The sequence below is a fragment of the Poecile atricapillus genome, chromosome 8, assembly GCF_030490865.1.
Source record: "Poecile atricapillus isolate bPoeAtr1 chromosome 8, bPoeAtr1.hap1, whole genome shotgun sequence".
In the NCBI taxonomy this organism is placed as follows: Eukaryota; Metazoa; Chordata; class Aves; order Passeriformes; family Paridae; genus Poecile; species Poecile atricapillus.
Genome location: NC_081256.1, coordinates 6,256,847 through 6,280,726, shown reverse-complemented (window position 1 = coordinate 6,280,726; position 23,880 = coordinate 6,256,847). Strand labels below are relative to the sequence as shown.

Here is a 23,880-nt window from a genome sequence, read left to right as displayed (position 1 = left end):
GGAGCCATGGGAACTGCACTGAAACCCAACAGTGCTCTTCAGGCCCCGCTGTGAAAACGCTGCTAATGAGGATCCTCACTTTTCACCCAGCCTGGTTTTAACCAACATGCTCCTGATGCAGTCCAAACAGTTGTGCTCAGCTTTGTAGTAAAACAGCAGCCCCAAAAGGGAGAAATTACTGCCCCCAAATTTACTGCCTTCAAGAACTGTTTTAAATACCCCACCTTGAATAAGCTGACCTCAAAAAATGGGGCTGCTCTTGGGTTGAGTCTCAGGTGGGTACATGCAAGGGATGAACAAGTTCACACAAGACTTAGGAGGATTTACCAAGGACTTGCACCTTGCAGCCGTGAAGGCAAAATCAGCCAAAGCCCTGCTCTCCTGTGAGTATCACAATCCTGAGGGTCCTGAGTTCCACTATGCACCTTCTCCTCCTGTCCACTTTTCCCCCAGAAATTAAATGCCAAATCACTTAAATGCAGCGTTAGAGAACACCAGTTTAAACACACAAAGATAGAAAGACAAAGATACTACAACAAATTGACAACCCTGAGCAGGCTGTGAGCAAAGCAACATTCTCATGTCTGGGTGAAGCAGCTGCTGGAGATGAGTGGTTTCTTCATTTCCCTGTGTCAGTGTACAGCAAAGCTTGTGTGACATGCAGGGAAGGGGAAGAGCCCATTTCCCAGTAACACACAGCAAACACAGGACATGCCAAGTCCTCGCCATTCACAGCTGAGGCAGGAACTTTACCCAGAGCCAACTGACCCGGACTCAACCCCAAAGTAAATCCCTCCTTGTCCTTGGCTGGACTGGCAGGCCAACACCCCACTGCCTCTTTGTGGGTCCAGTGGAAAACAAAAGCGTCTCTCTGCAGCCTTGGAGGCCAAGAGGCACCATGGATCTCATCCCAAGTGCTCCAAGAGCTGTCAGCACCCAGTGCCATCACTCCCATGGTCCAGCAATCAACGGCGACGGAGCAAAGGCAGCAGACAGCAGGACAGCTCAATTCCCATGGATCCTGTGCCACAACATTTACAGGCAGGATACTGAATTACACCCATGGTGCAACAAAGCAGAGCTGCTGGGAACAGCTCCTCGATCATCACCACATGGCCAGAGGTTACTGGGCCCATCAGTCCCACCCCAGCACTGGTGAATGGAGGGGGGAAGAAGAGGATGGGCCAGGCTGGTGTTTGCTTTGCTCCCTTCACATGGAGGGCGAGGGATCTCTTCCACAGTGGGTGAAAAGGGTGTTTGGGAGCTGCTCTCCTCCCATCAGCTCTCCAGAGCTTTTCTGGGAGGCACAGACATCCGCCAGCAGTGGATGTCAGCAAGGAAAGCTTGTGGTGATCCCAAGGCTGGTACTGACAACGATGAATAATAAAATTTTAAAAGAAACAGGCTGGTATAGCATAAAATTATACCCACTGTCATTAAAGCATTCATAAGAAGCTTAGTTCCAAATACATTCTGTTAATCTCAATAAAACACTGACACATGAACTCTTTCAGATATTCTTGTCTTCAAAGGTATAAACTCATGACAGGGAAAAGGGGGGGAAAAAACCCCAAAGATTTTTTTAAAAGTTTATTTCTAGCCCTGAAAGAACAGTTATTAAACAAAGTCAACAAATACAGTAGTTAATATTGCAGTAACAATTAAATAACATAATGGGATTAAATTACACAAAAGGCAACATTAACATCTGAAGACAGTTAAAAAAATAAAAAGAAAGCTTGCACCTACTTCCATTCCCATCAACAGCATAAGGAACAGAGGGAAAAACAGACCAGAGAGATTGATTGACTCAATTCCAGCTGGAGAGACCCATAATGACGTTTTTGCTCCCTCCCCAGCCCCTCTGACAACAGGACCCATCTGCTGTAGCCAAACTTTTGCACCTCCCTGCACAGAGAGCCAGGGGGGCAGGCTCCAATTAGTCTCATTAACACCTAAGGCAGGGCAAAGTGCTCATTTCCATGGTTGTTTTTAGTAAGAACTCTGGTTTGTTCTATGATAACAACATCCTAGGAATGTCACACTGCCTGCACACTCACACCTCAGCCACAAGCTGCCCATCTGGCATTTCCCAGGGATCGCATGCACGGCTGATCCCCGCTCAGGATCTTGGGTGGACACCCGAGGGGGATGCACAGGAATCCCCACATCTGGATGCAGTTTGTCCCTTCCCATCATCTCCAGCAGCCCCAGTGCCACAGCAGAGCTGACAGCCCTGCACCCACTCAAGGGCTCTGCTCTGCTCCCACCAGGGAGAACCCACACCTTGGAGCCCCTCACCTTGCAGACACCCTCAGAAAAGCGATGCCCGACCCTCCAGACACAAAAGCACAGCCCAAAAATCTTCTCCTGGCTCTCCTCTCCTGCCAGCCCCACTTCTGATCCCCATGGAAACCTCACCACAGAGCAGCTGCTTCGTGGGGCCAGGGAGATGCTGGCATTTCCCAGCCTCGGAGCTGAACACCATCCCAGGTCACACACACAATTTGGGAACTTGGGATTGGGCCAAGTTTTGTGCATTAGGATAGCTGAATCTTTGGAAATCGTCTCCTAAGCAAGGCTAAATTGGACAAATTTTGCAATATATGTTTTAAACCATTCTCATTCACCAATAAAAGTGAACTAATAAGTTAAAATTACTTATGATTTCTTGTTTTCTATTTTAAAAAAGCTAAATTTATCTAGATTGTGCCATTAAAAAAAAAAAAAAACAACAAAACAAAAAGATGAAAGAAAGAAAAGCTCCCAGTTTAACTCTGGCACAAGGAGTTTCACCAAGTCCATTGCCAGCAATGGACAAAGAGGGAAGCACTGGTACAACAGGTTTTTTCCTCAGCCAAGCCTCCTCAGCGCTCCATTTGACCCAGGAGCTGGGACACACTCAAACCAGGGTGGTTACAGTGTCCATGGCTCATAATAAACTTTTTTTCCAGACAAATGCACTTGGATTTCCTTACCTGGCAAGAGACACTTCCTCGAATTTAAAATTTAGAGCCATAACTGTTCTCAGACTTACAGCTAGAGAGATTTATCTTAGGATAATTAACCCAACACAGATTTTAACTACCACACAGGAGCAGAACACAAGCTGAACCTGCCCAACAAGGCACCCTGCTGGCTCCACACGACCCCCAGGAGCTGTGAGACCCCAGCCCTGCTCCCCTCCACCATCCCCCCAAACAGCCCCTGCTGTCCTGCCCAGCAGCTCTCACCTGGAAGTTTGTTTTGTCACACCTTGGCTACCAGTCCCCAAAATGTCATTCTCTCTATATAGACACTGAAATTCTCTGAAAATTACTTCTATCCCCTGCCAGCAAAGCTTGGAAAAGTGTGCAAAAATTTTTATTCAGGGTCCTCTGTCCACACCCAACCACAGATCTGTCTGTCCCAGGCCCTGCCCCACTGGGAATGCAATACAAGCCCACTAAAGTCATGGTTCTTCCACAGACTCATTTGGCACATTGGTACTACTTGGCTCCTCCTAAAACAACACTTGGGGAGGCTGAAATGCAAAGACTGTAGCATTAGAAGGGGCACAGGCTCTGCTAAATTCACCCCTGGCAACACTCCAAGAACTCAACTGCTCAGGTTGCTGCTGTCCTTCAGAAGGAGGCACTTTTTGTTGTGTTGAAGGGTTGACTGCAGCCATCCTGGCTAGCCCAGCGTCCTTGGTGACAAGGATCAGAGTGACACCAGCCAGTCCAACAGGCCCCACGATGGTCTGACAGCACTGCTTCCCCTCTGCTTCATCTCACAACTTTGGCATCTCCAGGCGTTCATCATCATTTGTTCAGGTCATGTTTCCAAAATCCTGTATCGTCAGTGTCCTCAGATCTGGTTATTTGTTCTTCTGGTTTCATTAGTACAAATGGAGCACATACAGAACTGGAAAAAAATAGCTCTAATACTTTAAAACTCTGACAACTCCATAGGTTGATGCATTATTTGCTTGGTGGGGGAAGGAGGGGGGAAATTACAACATATACAAAAATGTATTTGATACAAAGAAGGGAAATGTAAAATAAAAAAAGTCAAAGGCACCAGCGTAACTTCCAAAGCCCAAGTCAGAGCACAGATACATGTTTGTGACCACCCACTGCACCAAGCACGTTGTCCCTCAAGCTTCTGGCCAGCAAGTCTAACAGGGGAAAAAGAGCAGACAGGAAGACAGCTGGAATTTTTTTTCTTGCCCTGACTAGAACTGATCATTTGATCATAAATAAAGTATCTGACCCCAACCTACACATCCATAACCCACATCCAAAGACTTGACCGATCATTACGGTTCTACAAAGAGGCCACATTTTTGATTAAAAAAATGTCCACAGAGCACAGGCATGAGAAACAGCTGAATACTTCTCTTCCCCCTCTCTCTCTCTCCTTATTAATCTTAAAAAATGAAAACCATCTCCATACATTATGATTCCTTAAGTAACCAAGTTGTTGACTCTACAGTGCAGCGACAGCTAATCTGAAAAAGAAATGAGGGGCAAGATGTACCTTCACATTCGCCACACCTGCCGTGAATCTGGTCATTGGGAGCTTCCCACAGGGATTGCAGGTAGAGGGGAGGAAGAGGAGAGGCAAAGAGATCAGCAGGTAAAATTAGTACTGCTCTCTGAAAGCTTGAATCTGTCATTCAAGTATTGAAAGTACCCAGAGGGTACAACAGGAGCTGTTACAGCGAAGTCATTAAAACCCCTTAAAGCCCCAGGCACAGCAAGTGGTATTTCTGGGCTGTCTGGGAAACAAAAATCAGAATTAAAAAAACCCACAAAGGCCAGTAATTCAATTCCTTCTGGACCCCGGACAGGGATCTCTAGAGTCGCCACAATGTATTTTGGGTGTCTTCTGGATGAGAGTTTCTTCCCTTTTGCAGACGTTTCCCACCCCCACAAAAATCCCTTCCCTCCCCCCTCCCCAAAGTGTAACAATTTCATATATTATAAAGATTTGTAAAATACAAACAAACAAAAAAGGAAGAAGGCTGTGGCAGGATGTTAGCGGTTACTCTTCATTGCTTCTTTGGCTGCCAGGATCAGTGGCGTCAAGCTGGACAGAGGTTTGGCCAGTTTCAAGAAGGGATGCTGCCAGGAAGACAGAAACATGAGGAATCAGTGAAAGACAAGCTTTTTGAATATTTGATTTCCAGCAGGATTCATGTTTCCTTGGAGCTAGGCAGCAATGACTCTGCATTTTAACTGCTGACTTGTTTCATGTGTTTGTCCTCATGGTTACAAGGACAAAACGATCCCAAGCTGGCTGGGATCACACTGCCTTGCCCAGTGCAGCTTCTCCTGGAATACCTCACTGTTTCTGGAAAAGGTGAGTGCTGAAGCTGCACTTGCAATAAGCAAAACAAAGATCTAAACAAGAAATAATCAGAGGAAGATAAGCAGCAGCTGGCTTTACTGGGAAAGCCTCTACACTATCTGCCTCAGAGCTACTCCTTGCTCTCCCCAGGAATGGCATCAGTGACTCTCTCACTCCTTCACACAATGCTGCCTACAAGCAGATCTCATTTAACAGACCAGCTTTTTTTTAAAGTGCACAGAAAGTATTTAAACTCAAAACTAAAAGGAGAAATGGTGGCACGATGGTAAGGACACTGCTCCAGTGCTCAGCTCACAGGGCAGAACCCTGGGGGGAGAAAGGAAACTTTTCTTTTCAAGGCTTGAACACTGATGTCACACCAGCAGATTATTTTATTAGGAGTTCTGAGGAGGACATTTGCAAGTGGAAGTATGAAAAGCAATGCAAATGCTATCAATGGCCACCTTCTGGAGGGAGTTCCTAAACTGCTGGATGCTTTGGCAGTGGCAGGGTGAAATCACTGATTATGATGGATTAACTTTGGAATATATTATAAATCTTTCCCACCAACTGCTCCCACTACAGTTCTCAGAAGAAAACACAAAAAAGGAAGGGTGCCAGTCTGGTGTGGCTCATCACAGGCTGACCTGACTCTTTCTTCTGGACCTCCCACTGTGAGAAGAAGCAGAGTCTCACCTGTAGCAATTCTTTGGCTGATCCTCTTTTCTCCACATCCATCTCCAAACATCGGTTCAAGAAATCCCGGAATATTGGGGACAGTTTCTCGGGGTTCTGGAGTTCTGGTGTGCCATTAGTTGCTATCAAATATAAAGCCTATAAAATGAAGAATAAGGTATAACCAAAACCAAGCTTTAAAAGATGCCAAACTGACCTGCCTCGTGGCAGCCTACTTCTCCTCGACTTCAGAGACTAGAACTGTAAAAATGCCACATGTGTAGGCACTCATAACCTATTCTTGCTAGTAGCAAAATAACATTCAAAATCTTCTGGCAATAGATACTGACCTTAGCAAAGAAAATCTCAGGTTTTGACACAGCAGCACTTTCCATAGCATCATAGATTTATTTTCCCTAAACTATCACAGATGCCTGAGGTCAAAGTCTTGTGTTTTATTTACAGGCAGGCAAATCTAAATACAATCACAGCATCCCAGACTGGTTTAGGTTGAAAGGTACCTTAAAAGCCCAACTTGATGGGACACCTTCAACTAGACCAGGTTGCTCCAAGCCCCATTTAATTTTCTTTTTAAAGCAGATGCAATTAATGAACTATTACTGACAGTGGTAAACACCCCAGTTCCAGCAACACCAGGGCTTCTTACCCTCAGGGGGTTCTCGTTGAGGTACGGGGGCTCTCCTTCCACCATCTCAATAGCCATGATGCCCAGGGACCAGATGTCCACTTTGGGGCCGTAGGCTTTCCGTGTGACCACCTCAGGAGCCATCCAGTACGGAGTTCCCACCATGGTGCTGCGCTTGCTCTGCTCAGGGGTGATCTGAGCACAGAACCCAAAGTCAGCTGCAGGACAACACAAGTTTAAGAGGTTAAACTGGTGTACATCAAGAAGTGGCTTTCCTAGAAGCCTTCTTACTGCTACACATACATTTCATTGAGACGGGTTTTTGGGGGCAGCTTCTTCTTTCCTCCCCCACTACATTCTCTATATTAAAAAAGCCAACGTGCAATGAAAATACAAAACCTGAAGGTGCTTAAGCAGGGCAGAATTCCATGGAGTGAAGACAAGGCTTTTGTCTTCTGGAAACAAGAATTACCCTGTAGAAGAATGGTGTTTTACCCAGTCCTTCCTTCAGGAGTTCTAGAATGGTAACAGCCAAAATAAGCAATCAGGCAGAACACAGGTGGAGAGTGTTCTGCATGTGGTGTGTTACACAGCCTGAATTAGAAGAAATCCATCCACAATCCATGGCTTCTGCCCTGCTAAACAGACTGTACTTGTGCAGCTATTGAGGTCAACATTTCACAGCACTTTGGCCATCTATACAGGTACTACAGCCGACAGACACAGAAACAAGGCTCCAGGGAAGTGCAGTGCTACCTCACTCAGCAGCAGGAACCTGGACAAACAAACCTTTCCACAAGGTAACTACCAAAGAGAACAACCACACTCAAGAAAACGAGAAAAGTCACCTATTCCTATAGCCTTCAGGTGCAGCAGCAATGCATGTCCCATCATGTTACTTTATCCAGCTGCAGCACTCCCACTTCCCAGGCATGTAAAGCATCAATAAGAACACAGTTAAGGCAGCAGACAGATATTACTTTAGCATTGACACTAAGTTAGAGAAAGAGAGAGAGAGAGAGGGAGAGAAGAGAGAGAGAAATTTAAATTCCAGGGTGATTTTGGAAGTGTTATGCCAAGCAGTGCTAAGAGAAGAGCCAAGTCATGGAAATGCCAAGTTGTACCAAGACCATTTAACACAGAACTACCCCACCTTGACAGTCAAAATGCTGCCTTAAAAAAAAACCAAACCGAACTAAAACCAAACTTATAGGAGTCACCAAGTTCCTCCTGTACTTTTTGGCCTTATCAAGGTGTCACAGTCACCTCCCAGCACAGCCCATTTCCATGACAGCTCAGGAAAGCAGCTGCAGTGTGTTTTCCTGACCTCCAGCCAGGCCTCCAGCACCAGCCACCAGCACAGAGGAAGAAAACAGGCAGGAATCCAGTTTCACCCACCAGCAGCATGTGTAGCTGCAGTGGTGACACCTGTCCTGTCACCAGATTCCCTCAGAGAAGGGGAAGAGTTCAAAAAGGAGGTGCAGCTTCTCCCACCCTAAACTTTTGCTAAAGCAATATAATCACACAGCCCCAGAAGAGCTTGTTCAGCACTGCTTACACCACCTCCCCTTCACACAGGGAATTTCTGCAGCTGACTCCTGTCTTCTCCTGTGTCTCCTTCCTCCTCATCCTCCCCCGATCTGCTGGGGTGATGATTTTGACTCAGCTGCTAACTCTGCCCTTTGGCCATTTTGCTTTGACATCTCTTTTGCAATTTTGATACTTCTCCAGCTAACTCTTCTCAGCCACATCCTCTGCTGTTAACTGTCCATTTCTCTTCAGCCTCTGAATCCACAGTTTGTGCACAGACACATCACATCCCTAAAAAAAAAAAACCTCCCTGCAAGCAAGCAGTGCATCCAACAATGCTGGTATGCAAATCAGGTTGCTCATAATCTTTCTTCACACTCCATCTTATAAATAAAATGAGACTGCAAACCACCTAGAATAGGAATATTACTACAACACATTTTCATGGCACTTCAAATTCCTACTAAAAACACTTTTTGCTTCACACCTTTTTGCCTTAACTCTTTGATTGTTATATGTGCTTTGTCCATTCCTACATACAAGAAAGGCAGATAATGCACCTCTTTCTCAACAGCCATGACAGCTACCAGTGCTTTCACATCATTTTTATTTACACACACATGTACAAGTCCATGCATGCATAACCATTACCTGAAAAGCAAGTAGTTTGGTTTGTCATGATTATATGAATAGAAGTGTTACACTTCCAGTCCAAGAAAAGGTACAGGGTAAGACTAGACTGCAATACATGACCAATAATGCCCAATTTTTTTGTTAATGGCCTTTTAATGAAGCAAAAGCATTAATATCAAGTCCCAGAATCCTAACAAAGCCACTGCAGTTTGCTGCAACTCTGCTCTTGCAACCATTCTCATTTTGCTTCACTGTCTGAGCCAGTTACTTCCTATTTACCAACGTATTCATGGGGCCACAGGTTTGCTTCAACATCCTTCTGGGCCACATGTTGACAGCCCCAGTCTGAGGGTCCTCAGAGTATCAGCACCTGCTGTCTGATACATATTTTATACCAGGATTGATTTCTATTCTTCACAGTCAATAGAAAGCACCACAAATTTCCCTGCCAGTTCTCCTTCCACCAATTTACGCACTACGAGCCAGAGATTGCTGGAAAGGGGGAAACAGAACATGAAACAATTGTCTGCTACTCACTTAATTTAACTGATCCATCCATTCCTAACAGCACATTGTCACTCTTTATGTCCCTGTGGATGACCTGGTTGGCATGAAGGAACTCCAGAGCTTGCAAGCACTGGATAGGAGAGAAAAAAAGAACATTCAGCATCCAGAAACAGAAGTGCTGTACGTGAACACAAATTCAAAGCCATGTTCATACCCTCAGCCAGCTCTGAGAGCAAGAAGAGAAAAGTTTTATTGAAAATAACCAGCAGAGGAAGCTCTTGGGCTAAAAAAATACACCCCGGATTTCAGGAGGTCAAAAATCATTTCACCGTGGAGCTTCCCTATCTTAACAAAAGCATCCTTTAAACTCCTCATCACCCAAGATGTGCTCAGAAATCTCTGATGTGAATTTTGGTACATCCCACAGATTCTGCAGTGGAACCATAAAGGATTAAATGAGAGCTTTTCAGGCTGAGGTATCACCAAGAGGAATTGGTGAGGCTTCATGTGCAACATCCACACAACTTCTACAGTGAAGGCTGTAAAACATCTTCATTCTGAAAGGCACCAATACTGGTTTGCATTGTTTTCAGATGAAAACCTTTCACACTAAGTTTCTGCCCAGAACCATAATGAAATTTACTTTTTTTATTTGAGAAAAAAAGGCAAAAGAACAAAAGCCAGACTTTTCTCTTTCCATCTAAGCAGAACATTTGCCATTTGCAGCTTGGCACAGATGTCCCCACTGAGTTTTGTTTTTTTAATCTTGGTTTGCTTTAGAAAAAATTTACAAAACTAAATGTATCTAAACACTGGGCAGCATAGTTTTGATGAAGTACAATAGTTCAGTATTTGATTTCTTCCTCAGAAAAGCTCATTACTGTCACAGTAAATAGTTACTCTTTTGGTTCTCTGCTTCCAGCTCTGGTTTCTCTGGAAACCATTCCCTGTCCATACACGTTACCATGCAAGTTTGCTTTCCCTCCCCTCCCTTGGGGTGAGTCACAAAAACACTCATCATACTGATGGAGTCAGATGGGCTTTTCAAAAGCCTCCTTTCTCCTGCCCAGCAGATAACACAATTCTCCTTCTGCCATGATAAAATCAAGCCTGAGCTGGATGCTGGCACTTCCTCAGGGCAGAAACCACTGATAAGCTGTGTTATCAGCTGCTTTTAACACTTTCATTTGAAATCATATTGCAGCCTCGAAGTTATTCCAACTACAGCCTTCTGGAGCATTATTTTCCTGAGAAATCCATAAAGAAAGTTTAACAGGCACAGAACTACAGAAGCCACACACTATGGGAACAACTAAAGTGGGACAGGGACAGTCTGCATTCAGTTCATCTTTATTTTAGTGTATGTTTCTTAACATGCTCCTGTTTCAGCAGATCCAAACTGTGAGCAAACACCATTCCCCTTCTTCCTCCTGGAAAACACTTCAAAGCTTTCAGGAGTTTTTATTTTTTCTCATTTCTACATTATGAATTAATGTAGATGAATACATGAATATGTAGATTTTTTTTTTCTTCGTGCCTCTGAATGTTCTTTAGTCCAGGTTAAAAAAGTGACAGAAGTTCCTTTCAGCTTCTAAACTCCTCTATTGCTCCCCCCTGAACTTTATCCATATTATTCTGGTAATAAGAGTCCACATTATTCATATCTTTCTGTTAACACTGTCAGCAGGACGAGGAACCCCAGGTACCAAACCCACAGACTTTATTTGTTCCATCACCAAACATTCTCAAACACCCACCTCAAAAACCACTGCAGCTCTTTCGTGTTACAACTTGCAAAGCCCCAGTTTCCTGAGTTAACCTAATTTTGTTATTTTCTGCAATTTTAATATTGATTTCTGCTCATGGTACCATTAATTCTTTATTCAATGGCTTCAGCAGCAATTGTGGCAATTAGTGCTAACCTGAGCATGCCATAAAAATCAGGGATAGAGGGAGCACCTTCCTTCCTCAGCCCAGCCCCTCCTCACTCACCTCTCTGCAGACAGCAGCGATCTGTGCTTCATCCATACACGTCTCTGTGACCACATCTGTTAGAGAGCCTCCAGCCAGATATTCCATCACCACAAACAATTCATCCCCTACGAGGTAACTGCAAAGAGAAAACCAAAAGCATGTCACTCTGCCAGCAGGGTGACAGTCTACAGACAGCCTCATCTGCTTCCAAGACCCTTAGGTAGAGGAAGAGTGGGTCTGTGTGAGGGGTAACCTCCTGAAACCCTTGGGATGAGGAATCAGCCAGCTGGCTGCATTTACCTGTCCAGGAAGTTGACTATGTTTGGGTTCTTCAGCTCCTTCATAACCAAGATCTCATTAATTATCAGCTCCTTCTTGGGCTGTTTCTGCAAATTGATCTGTTTAATAGCCACCTGAATAGGGCAAAATAAAACAGCAATCTCAAACCTCAGTCCCCAAACCTTTCAGTCACTCTTAATACAGTGAAAAGGCAGAAGGAATCCTGTAGCAGGATGAAAGGAGTTTAGGACAGTTTGTGGTTGGCAAGTTGTTTATTTATCAGCACACAACTTAAAAGAATCCCCCTGGATCAGCACACAACTGGCACCCACAGCCAACACCATCATCTTGCAGCTGAAAAGATCCACACAAATGGTAAGAGAGACCAGACCAGACAGCAAAGGGCATTCAGGAGACAGAAAGATATTCACTCAATTCCACACCAACAGGCCTGAAGCAGAAGAGAATCCTGTAGCAACTCAGAGAAAATCTGAGTCTTTCAGTGCAAAGTGAGGCATTTTTTTGTTCTTTATTCTGACCAAACTGGTGTTTGGGTTTAAGGAATGCTGGAAGACAGAAGGAATTCCTCTCAAAGCCATTAACTCAATAAACTATCCAAAAGAGAAAAGGGAAGATAAAGGCTGACTTCATCCAGGAAATAAACTAACAAGGACAAGTACTACAGAGTTTACAATGGAGAAGAATCATCCCAGCCCTATTAACTCCAGTACTCTGAGGATGCAGTTTGGAGTTCTGCAAGACAACCTGGGTTGACTCCTAAACCAAGCACAAGAACCAACATCATCTGTAGGAATGATTGTTATTATATTGCCAAGGACATTAAAGGAAGAAGTTCTCATCATTCTGCAGCACAGAGTGACAAAATAACTATCACTGGAGGTGGAGCAGGTTGCTGAGGGTCTTGTGGGAATTTGGAATGGAGGCCTCAATGAGCAGATATTCCACAATCCCTCTTGAGCTCCTGTGCCATGCTCAATCATCCTGCCTGAGAGGAAAAAACTTTCTAATATCTAACTCAAATTTCCCTTATGGCAATTTTTGTCTGTTCCCTCCTGTTCTGTCACTGTGTAGCTCTAAGAGGAATGCTCCTCTTACTGATGAACAATCCTTGCACTATGCTCAGGCATTAAGCAGAGGAAACCTGAGAACTGCATGAAGGCTGCAGGCCTGGCAAAGTGCAAAGCAGCTCAAAGAAAGGCCCCAAAATTTACTTTGCAATCAGTAAGAGGACATGAAATATTGCAGTGTGGAGAGAGCAAAGTAAGAGACACTGAGATGATGGCAAGGCTCATGTTTTATCAAGACAAAGTGCTTCACTGCAGAACTGCTGAAGGTGGTTATTGCTGAAAGGGTATTTACTTATCAGTGACCTAAAGAATGCCTAATCTAAAGGAAATTTCAGGAAATAAATAAAAAACATTAAAAAAAATATTAAGGAAACCTGAAGTTAAACAGAGACAAATAATTCCTAAAATCCAAGTCCCAGAAGCCCTCTGGGTTGATATGGCCACTGGATGACAAACATGCAGGATATTGCTAATGCCACTGATTTCACTGGAGAAACCATGGGATAAAAGCAAAGAATAGGATATGGAAAAGACATTCTGACTACAACAGGGCATCTCATGAGACAAGCTGCTTCCCTAGAGACAGACACAGCCAAGTGTGCAAAGACTAAATTTTATTTCTGGAAACATAAGACAACAATGCCTGCAATTCTTGAAGGATAAATCATTTTCCAAACTCATTTCTGCAACACCTCATTCCCTCTGCTTTTCACTGGAAAGACAAATCTCTGTTTTTAGCTTTCATCATCTGATTACTATAGAACAAGGCACACTGTTACAACTGAGTATGACAAACAGATCTGAGAAGTGATAGCAGCGATGGGAGACACTGAAGGAAATCACTCAAATCCATTCTGGCCACCTACAGAAGAACATTTAAACAAAAAATGGACACAGGAATCTTACCTCCTGTCCTGTTGCCACATCAATAGCTGTGAAAACTGTACCGGAAGCCCTGTGAAGAGAAAGAAAAATGTTACAGCAAGTTACATCTCCCTCCATAATAAACACACATGAACAGCCAAATCACAAACACAAAATTGTTTCAGTTTTCAATTCAAAATTTCCACCACTGTGTGATGCCTTCACTGTTTATTTACTTTACTGTTTGCTGCCCAGAGAGGTCATGGCTGCCTCATCCCTGGAAGCATCCAAGGCCAGGTTGGACGGGGTTTGGAGCAACCTGGGATAGTGGGAGGTGGCCCTGCCCATGGCAGGGAGTGGAACTTTAAGGGATGGGCTCTAAGGTCCACTCCCACCCTAACGAGGAGGGATTCTGTGATTTACCACTGCTGAATGCAGGCAACATCTCTGCCTGCACAGTAAGTGGTGTGAGGCAGAGACCACCACCCTGCTGCTAACACTGGCCCACTGGGAATAAAAGCTCAATACTTACCCCTGCCCAATTTTTTCGTATCTGGTGTATTTTTTCTTCGGATCTCCTATGCTTACAATAGTGCCTGAAAGAAAGAAAACAATCAAAAAGTCAGCCCAATCCCACTGCCCTGCATTAGCAGGGCTGGCCTGGCCAAGATCGGGTGAGTTGACACAAGAGTGGGTCAACTCAAGTAGCAAAGCTGGTGTCCCAATAGCCCAATAGTTGCAGGGGAACATTATCACAGTGAAAAAATCATCATCAAGATGGTTACGGAACAAGCAATAGCAGAAACTATTTTGTGCTACTATGGTTTGATGGAAGTTCATTTGTGACACTGTGATGTGCATGGGATACAAACCCAAATCTGGGCTATCCTTGTTTTCCACCCCACAGAGCTCCAAGCACTCCAAACCACCCGAGCCAGTGCAATGCTCTCAGCTGCTCCTGGACATAAAGCTACCCAAGCACTGCACACAAAGCAAGGGTGAGGGCAAAACTGTAACATTTCTACCCCAGCCCTAAAGCCTTTGTTTATCTGAAATGAAGGCACCTACGTAGTTTTTCCATGATGTCTTCATCTGACATCTTGGTTTTCTTTTTCTGCTTATCCCCCGCTTTGGAGGCGCTGTCACCACAGGTGTCACCAGCCGGGGCAGGGATGGGGTCAATGACAGAGCGGGTGTAAATCTGTAAGCAAGACCAGAGAGCTGAGTGCCTGCTCTGCCATCACTGACCTTCAGCTGGAACCCACCACAGCCCTGCAAAGATCCCCAAGCAACATTCTGTAACAGGAATGAGGCAGAAATTAGACCTGAGACACATCAAAGCTCCATGAAACAAGGTGCTGGCAACATTCCTGACCTCTGAAAGAGATCCAGGCACCTCCTGAACTGAGAGGATGCTAGGAGATTCCACAGTGGGTTTTTCAGTTTTTTATCAGCTTATTCTTTATAACCCATACCAGTTAGCAGAGCAGAAACCAGTATTTAATAGTGAGATCAACTTCTATTAAGATCTAAAGGAAAAAGATGCTTGATTGCCATGAAAAGAATGATGAGATTCTCAAATATTTCCCAGTTGTCCCCAGTTTAAGGTTTTTTTAAGGGATTTAATTTCTTGGAGCTTTATTTAATTTCCTCCTGAGCTGTTCATAGATATACACAGCTACTCCAGAAATATCCAGCTGTGGATATTTCTCTCACTTTTTATATGTCTAAATCCAAAGAGTGGGAAATTATAAAGCAATATCCCTAGAAAAATAAACATAATTCACATTTGCACTCCTGGAAAAAGTGGGCAACAGAGAGGCAAAAAGAAGGAGCTGCAGTAAGTGGGATCCCTGGGACACTATTACCAAGGTGTGTAGATGAGGGCTACCCTAAAATTCAATTAACAACTTCTCAAGCATTTCACAGATCCTGTAGTGCTGATGACTTTGTGGTGAAATAAGCTTTCAAATCTAACATTTCCATTGGTTGGGGTTTAGGTAGTGTACATGGAGAGGCTGCCACACTGCAATCCAATCAAATAAAAGAAAGCAAATACATTACACCTGTATCACCGTGTTGTGCAAAGTCACACAAGCAGCCTACAGGTTTTATTTAGGAATAAAATCCTCCTCACATGTTGGTTTGAAGGATAAGCATAATTGGATGTCTTCAACATAAACTGACAAAGAAATCGACAAATTTCAATTATCTGAGAGGTCTGTTCCCAGCTAAATAATCCTATGATTCTGTTAACTACAGAACATCTAATCCAAGTGATATTGAGAAATTAATTGTTTTCTTAACAAATTCAAAAAACAGAACTTTTCTCTAAAAAGTTACAGCAGCTTATTGCCCAAAGAGAACACTTCCCCAAAAAGCAGAAGTTCTGCAATGCTGAGAAATGCAGGTCTGTCAGTTTTACAGCTGCTCACCGATTTTGTGTGATCTGGCCGTGGAGCAATCACGGGAGGAGGAGCCTCTTCATCATCCTCATCATCATCTGCCACAGCTGTTGATGGTTCTGAACCTTTGGCATTGGTCTACATTTTTACCAAAGTTTAAAAAAGACAGATGAACAAATTGTCTCTCCCACAATATTAAAGAATTCAAGTTTTTTTCTTCACAAAAAGAGAAAGTAATTCTCACAAATGTAAAATGAAAATAACTTAAACCAATCAGTCTATCCTTCAGTTATTACATTTTATTATGAGACTCAAGCACTGTTGCTGCAGTGAAATATACGACTGACAACCCAAATTTATGTTTCTATTCCACCAAAAAAAACCTAATTTTTATACTTTTAATCTTTATACAATTTAATACTTTAAGATTCAGGATATAACAAGTCCAGAAGACCTGAACTTGTATGCATCATACAATATCCAAATAACAGTAAACACACTCACCATTGGTGTTCCTGAAGGGAAACCATCTTTTTCTAAACCGGACAAATAACAGAATACATAAAATCATCAGAGAAAAAGCAATAAAAAGTGAACTTTGTCAAGTACAGGGTAAGAATATTACAAAGCCTTATTACTAAGCTACTTTCATAAAGAATTTGGAAGAAAAGTAGGTAAAACTGCACCTGTTTGTGGGACAGTCCTTCTCTCAGCCCCCCAACACAGGTGCCCCCATCTATGAATCACAAATTATTCTACATCACTGATGTCACCAGCTAGTGACATCAAGTTCAGAGACAGATGGGAGGAGCAAGGCCTCCAGCACAAAACCAGTTCATCCCAGTCCCAGAGTCCCAGCTTGATAAACACAGCCTATTCAAGCTCATTTTGGCTGCTGTTCTCAATGATCCAGTTCTCTTTCTTCCCCTCTCCACTTAAAACAGGAAATTAACTGGACAACGCCAGTTTCCAGTCAGTTTTAAATCCATCTTTGGATATTTGTGCCTCATTGAAATGCACCTTGATTTTAGCACTTGAACCTGATTTATCATTCTGACAGAGAAAAGACTGTGATCCAAATTCCCAACCTCAGTGTCTTGCACACTTGGCTCTCACCTGGAGCAGAAAAACTCAGATATTTCTGTTTTGCTGTGTCTTTTGAGTCGTAGAATTTCAGCACATCTAGTACCGCCTGGGGGTTTTTCTTCTGTTCTAGCTTGGTGATATTTGAGGTCTGAAGCAACCGAGCCCATTGTTCTGGCATTCCCTGAAAAAATAGGGGATTTAAAGCATCCTTTTTGTATTTTAAAGGTTTTTGAAAAACAGAATAAATTCCTTCCTTCTATAAAAGCATAACACGCACAGCCTTTAGCACACGAGCGAGGAGGATGGGGAGCCAAAGGTGAAAACACAGATCACAGGACACAACTCCTCCAGGTATGCTGGGCCAGATGTGAGGAGTGGGAACACAAAAACACTCAACAGATCCAGCAAAGATCACCAGTAAAACAGATCCCAGTAAAGAAAGCAAACTGAAGAGGGTTTGTCAAGGAGGGCTCTCCCAGGTGACACAAAGCATCAGATGTGATACTGGCATTGCAGAAGCACTAACAGGTCACAGTGTGCTGTACAAACACACAGGAAAAACAGTTCTTTGGTAGAAACCAAGAGTAATTCGCACTTTATTCTAAAGCTCTGCCTTGGCTTCACTGCAGCACTGACCCATGGTGTTTCCTGAGGCAGGAATACTCACAGTGAACTCTCCAGTAACAGCATCAAAGCCAACATGGATGGTATGTTCAAAATCTGATGGTGGGGAGATTTCTGGCCTTTCCTTTTCCTTCTTCTTGCTTCCTGAAAAAGAGATTCAAAAATCTCAATGTTAGAAAGGAATTCTTCCCTGTGAAGGTGATGAGGCCCTGGCACAGGTTGCCCAGAGAAGCTGTGGCTGTCCCTGGATCCCTGGAAGTGTCCAAGGCCAGGCTGGACGGGGCTTGGAGCAACCTGGGACAGTGAAAGGTGTCCCTGCCTGTGTCAGAGGTGGAACTGGATGGGCTTTAAGGTCTCCTCCAACCCAAACCATGCTGGGATTCTGTGATTCCAAGAACCTTGTTCCATTCAAATAATTTATACTATGGCAGCAAGAAAACAAGAGATTAAGATCAAGAGCTCTGTTGAGTACACAAAATCTAAACATATTAAATGTTTAAAATGCTAAAAAGAACATTTTAATATAGATTAAGAACAGCAGAAAAGACATCTTCAGTTCAACCTCAAGTTCACCCTAAAGACACTTAAAACTCAGTTGCCTCACTGCTTCACAAGGTAATTAATGCAAACTAAGACTTCCTGTGATGAAGATAAGAGTTTATAGCCTTAGAGCAATTACCTAATTTAAATTAGAAGAGGGGAAAACATAGTAAGTACCAGAAGCAAGAATAAATAATTAGAAGGCCCACGTGCACAATCCAACATAGATTCAATTGAATTTATAAGATATTTTCTAACACCTGGGGCTTCGGCTTTTTGTTTGCTTGTTTTGGGAGTTTTCAGAGGGTTTTTTTTTTATTTTATTTTTCTGCTTCATTTTTAAATTCACTTTAAAATTCCTCTTGTTTCAGTATGGCAAAAGCAGGTAGACCAGCACTCTCTTCATTACTGCACAGCAAGCAAAGATGGTGCTGCTGAGAGCCAGGAATCCGTCTGAAATCCCCTCACGCTGGCGGGAAGGGAAGGACGGGGAGCGAGGACAATACTCCCGAATGAAAAGCCATGTGGGCTGCCTCCAGCTGAACAATGCCACGGAAAGACACGGCTGTTATAAACAGGATATCTTTAATATGGCTGCACAGGGCAGAGCCAAAAAGCAAACAGGCTGTCAGACTTTTCATTAACAGTGCTCGGCCACAGCACGCTCGCTGCTGTGAAAATCAAGGAAAGCACCATTTCTGCCCTATTTCTTGCAGGTTTTTTATGTGGAAATCAAGGGGGAACACATATATAGATATATATCTAAAAAGTTGTATTCCTCAGGAAGGTTCCTGCCTGGGAGCACTTGACATGCAGTGAACAGGAGCTGGTGCTCAAGCCCTCCAGCACGTGCTGGATAAATCAACCCACTCCTTCCAAAAATACACGGATCCCACGAGCGGGCAAGGCAAGGAGACTAAAAGCCATTGCTCTGCCCACAGGAACAGCAGAGCAGCACTTCAAACAAACAGCCCCAGCCAGAGGCAAGCCCGGTGAGTCATGTGCTGGCAGGACATCCTCGAGCTCCGAGAACAAGGCCACGGCAAGGCCATGCTGCCTCCAGGCCCCTGGCTCCAGACTGAAACGGGAATCCCTTCAGTGCAGAGCAAGGCTCCTTTCAAACTGCACATGGGGGTCTTTCTACTAACATGGCTGAGCCCTAAAAATCAAAGTCTGTAAGGAGAACATGAGAAGCTGCTTCAGGTTGGTGGCAGCACACCAAGAGAGACTCCAGCCCTCTGAGGGTGCTGAATTCGGGTGCTGAAGGCGGCAGACCTGGGTGCTGTCAGCTCACTGCAGTGCTCTGTATCTGGAGCAGGTTCTGCCTTAGCCCTTCAATCCTGCAGAAATGGGTGTTTTACCATTCTATTATTGGCCATGGGATCTTATTTTGGCCTTTGGCCCTGCAGAGACAGCAGTACAGTCTCCCTGGTCCCAAGAGGGGAAGAACACAGGTTGTTTGGAAGGATTTGGTGAGCTGGAGAAAGGCTCTGTCTGATTAAGAAGGTGCCTAAAATGCAACCGGACTCTTCCCTGCATGAAGCCACAGGCACCCAGCAAGGTGTCAGCCTCAGTAATTCCCAGGGCAAACCCATCCTCAGGCTGCCCTCGCTTCCCACCAACCAAATTCCATACACAAGGCAAGAAAGAAGCTGTTTCCCAACAGCTGGAGGTAGCAGGCAGACTCCAGATGTGCACCTGGAGTTGCTGAGCTCCAGCTGAAACCAAATGTGCCCCTGAGCACGTGATGTGCAGGATCTGGGTGATGCCCTCAACACCTCCCTCAGTACTTTCTGCTCAAAGACAAACATTTCTGGTTTTAGGGGACTATTTTAAAGCTTTCCAAAACCACACAGAGGTTCCTTTGACTTCAGAAGTCAGGCCAAGAAAATTCATGGCAATAAAGTACTCTAGTAAGAAGATGACTATCACTTCATTTATGTTAAACAATGGAACGGGGGCGGGGGGGGGGGGGGAACCGTCGATGAGTGGTGATTAAATAATCCCTTCAAACCCTTAGGATTATTTCAGCACAGAACTAGCTCAGACTTGGGACAGAAACTGTGTAATTGCTAAACCTCTTCATCTGCAAGTCCCCCAAAGCACAAGAACCTCCCAAGAGAAGATCCAGGAGCAGATGAGGCTGGCCAGGAGGGACCTTGCAAAATCATACGGGGATAGAGATGTGCAGACAAAGCCAAACAATATTCCTGCATAATGGCAAGGATTTTTTCATTTTCTGAAAAAGAAAACTGAACATTTTTGTAGTGATTTGTTAACTTACACACTGCCTGGAGACATTGTTCCCATGACAAAATTTCTACCCCAGTTTGACAGATTATTTTGTATCTAGTCCAATATATTTTTTAAAGCTGAGCAGGAAGTTAGTATTTCTGTCAAGCCTCCCAGCAGAATTTAAAGAAAAGAAGGATTTAAATGGGCATTTCTGGGGAGGGTGCATCCCAGCCATGCTAATGAACAAAACAACTAACATCTGACTATTGTGTGAGTGCCAGAAAACACTGTGCCCACTTCTGTTCTGCTTACATCCAACAGCCAGTTTTGCAGACTTGAGGGCCAAAAATCCCTTCTTTGGGTATTTATATTAGCCTTGCTGCAGGTCATGCAATTGATGAGTTTCTTCCAAATTAAAAAAAATACAACTTTCAGATAGTTTCTCTAAGTTGGGTAATTCAATTTCCATTTTTCCTAATATCTTGCCATGAAGGAAAATCTGCTTTTTTTCAGGAAGACATTACTTGAATTACTTTTTAACATCTAGAAAACACAAACTGACAGTAATTTCCTCTAAAATGTAGTTTTCTCAGCAGAAATTCTTTCTCCTATTTTCAGTTCACAACACAAAGTATTGGTAGGTAGATGCTAAATAAATTGGCAGATTAATTTCCTTACATTTGGTACTTTTCAATACCTATCTATAGTCAAAAGACTCCAAAGCAACTTGAGATGAGCCAATACAACTTTAATTCTTCAACCACCTCCCCATTTCAGCAACAAATAAACTCACCATCAAAATGAAAAGAGAAAATGTCCATGGAGAAAAAAGGTGTAATGGAATGTCACAAAGCTCTCCAGCTGTACTTGTACCCACTTGCATTCTTAATTAATTTGTTACTAATTCAGAGCAAGGAAAGCCTTCCTTCATTTGGGGTTTAAGTTCTACTTCATCCCTGTCTCTAAAAGGGCCCAAATGCTCTGATGAACCACCAATGCAACAGCATAAAGACAAGTGCCATCCCAGCTCCTAAACTGTTCTCCTCGCCTGAAGATGGACAGATTTGATCCTTCCTCAAGATTTCCTTGCAGAATTCACCATGAAAAATTCTGGATATTTCCTTGCGGGACCAACATGGTAAAATACCCTTTTCTGCAGGATTGAAGGGCTAATGCAGAACCTGCTCCAGACACAGAGCACTGCAGTGAGCTGACAGCACCCAGGTCTCCCACCTTCAGCACCCAAATTCAGCACCCTCAGAGGGCTGGAGTCTCTCTTGGTGTGCTGCCACCAACCTGCAGCAGCTTCTCATGTTCTCCTTACAGACTTTGGTCTTTAGGGCTCACCCACGTCAGTAGAAAGGCCACCACTGCTACTGCTGCAGCCCAGCCACAGACAGGCTATTTCACAATAAATGACCTTGTGAAATAACTATTCTGCCTCCAAAGGCTACACTGGCCAAATCCTTCCATCCTCCTAAAAAGGAAACACACCTACTGCTGAGAGCAGAAAGCCAGATCCTGGGAGCAGAGGGAAACCTGTCTCCCTGGGTTTGGTATCCAGGGAGAGGAGAGGCTGCAGAGCTGCTCACACAGCTGAGAGTGAAAACCAGCCCTGGGGAAAACACTCAGCCAAGAGAATAATCAACCAGAGGAGCAGAATCTCTTCAAACAACCAAACTTGTGTCAGCTTGACTGAACCAGTTCTGCCCAGGAGCACACCAGCATCGAGGCACAGGGAGCCAAGAGCACATAAGACATCGAGAGCAGCAGGGTTCTCTCCAAGTTGCATATTAAAAGTAGTGTTAACCAGTAGATTAATATAATGCTTAGCAGATTCAGGTCAGGCTTAAGTCCCTGTGCAGTTTTACCATCTCAGATGTTAGAAGGTGTTTCTATCTGCACTGTTTTGTTGTACATGGATACAGGTTCAGGAGAGCCAGGATAAAGGGCTCCACTGCTGTACGTGCACTCCCCATACAGAAAACAGGACAAACAACACACAAACACACTGTAGTATTCATTATAGCAATTTTTTTTCTCAGAAATCATATTTTTTACAGCAATCCAGGTTTATCTCCACTAGTAATCAATCCTAAGAGTGCAGTTCCACAGACAAAAATATGTAATTTGCATGAGTTTTCCCTCATGCAACTGCACCTTTATCAGTATTTCTTTACTGACTTTTTTTTCTCCTCAAGGTGCCACATAAACCATCATCAACATGAAGTAACTTCCAGACCAACTGGGTGTTCAATTTGAACCAGAAATCTGCATCTAAGTAACATGATCCCCAGGAATGCCAAACATCGATTAGGGTTGTTTGGAAATGCAATTACTTCAAGCTGGGCAGCAAATAGGGGGTGCTTTTCCAATCCCCTATGCTTGGCCAGGCTGGACTCTGACATCTAAAGCACCACCAGAACTTACAAGGAGAGTAAAGGAATACAAGTTGGAGTGGAAAAAAGAGGCATCTTACCTTTTTCATTGCTATAGAATATGGAGATGATTTTATGCCTGGGTTTCCTCTCTTCTGGGACAGAGGGCAGGGGTTTAAAGCTGTTGTTGGTTGCCAACTGGTCTTTGCCCCCTGCACTGAAGATAGCGCTGCTCATCCGGACAGGAGGGGCGGGGGGCTTGTCTTCCAGTTCTCCGTTGTCAGACATGGTTCTCAATAGCTAGGGGAAGCCCTGGAAGAGAAAAAATGGGATTTGAATACAGGAAAAGAGCATGGAGTACATGAACATACCATTCCTTCTGCTGGCAAAGGGGAAGGAGGTGTGAATTCAGCTCTGAGGAACACAGACACTGATGCCTCCACCAAAGGAAGCAAATCCTCATTCCCACTTCTGGGACTCCCATTCATTTGTGCCAGCAGCAGCATTTGTGGGATAGAGTGACAAACATTTCCAATGATAAAACAATCCAGACCAAATGAACAATTCCCAGATTTGGTTTTCTGTTCACACAAAGGGCCTAAGTACAACATCCTTTGGGGGGTACCCCTAGTCCAAAAAGCTCCATGCTCTAACACCAAGCAGCTCTAAAAGCCTCAGATGCTTTTCTTCTTGTCATTTATCAGACCATGAGGACAAAGGAACAGCTTATATTATATTATCGTAAGCCATAACTCAGCACATTATCCACTCGAAACATCTCTACCCAAATCACACAGCCTACATTAAAGAGCTCAGCACTGAGATCCACAGGATGCACTCCACTTCTGAATGAGGCTTGCGTTGCTTCCCCACTCGCTGCCAAACTTTCTCCACTTGCAGAAAACAACATATAGTATCACCACAATCCTCTTTGAATCCTCAACAAAAACATGAGCAAAAACACGGACAAACAGCTGCTAGAGCTACAACCAAAGCACAATAATACATCTACGTGACACATTCCCCATTCAAAAATATCTCTGCTAGCATTTCCTCCCTCTCTGTAATATTTTGGAGATTTT

At 43.9% G+C, this 23,880-nt stretch overlaps 1 protein-coding gene across 1 annotated transcript in view; it reads right to left on the bottom strand.

Annotated features, from left to right (window-relative positions):
• Nucleotides 1-1,505: 1,505 nt before the first annotated feature.
• The window catches only part of PAK2 (p21 (RAC1) activated kinase 2), a 42,103-nt gene continuing 19,728 nt past the window's right edge, over nucleotides 1,506-23,880 (bottom strand). Inside the window, exons 2-15 of the mRNA XM_058844007.1 lie at nucleotides 22,900-23,110; nucleotides 17,689-17,789; nucleotides 17,052-17,202; nucleotides 16,440-16,471; nucleotides 15,966-16,073; nucleotides 14,599-14,731; nucleotides 14,063-14,126; nucleotides 13,573-13,621; nucleotides 11,600-11,712; nucleotides 11,318-11,435; nucleotides 9,356-9,455; nucleotides 6,677-6,873; nucleotides 6,031-6,168; nucleotides 1,506-5,108 (exon numbers count right to left, since the gene is read on the bottom strand). Of these exons, the coding sequence (XP_058699990.1) occupies nucleotides 5,022-5,108; nucleotides 6,031-6,168; nucleotides 6,677-6,873; nucleotides 9,356-9,455; nucleotides 11,318-11,435; nucleotides 11,600-11,712; nucleotides 13,573-13,621; nucleotides 14,063-14,126; nucleotides 14,599-14,731; nucleotides 15,966-16,073; nucleotides 16,440-16,471; nucleotides 17,052-17,202; nucleotides 17,689-17,789; nucleotides 22,900-23,086 (1,578 nt within the window). The 5' untranslated portion in view covers nucleotides 23,087-23,110 and the 3' untranslated portion in view covers nucleotides 1,506-5,021. The remainder of the gene's footprint in view (nucleotides 5,109-6,030; nucleotides 6,169-6,676; nucleotides 6,874-9,355; nucleotides 9,456-11,317; nucleotides 11,436-11,599; nucleotides 11,713-13,572; nucleotides 13,622-14,062; nucleotides 14,127-14,598; nucleotides 14,732-15,965; nucleotides 16,074-16,439; nucleotides 16,472-17,051; nucleotides 17,203-17,688; nucleotides 17,790-22,899; nucleotides 23,111-23,880) is intronic.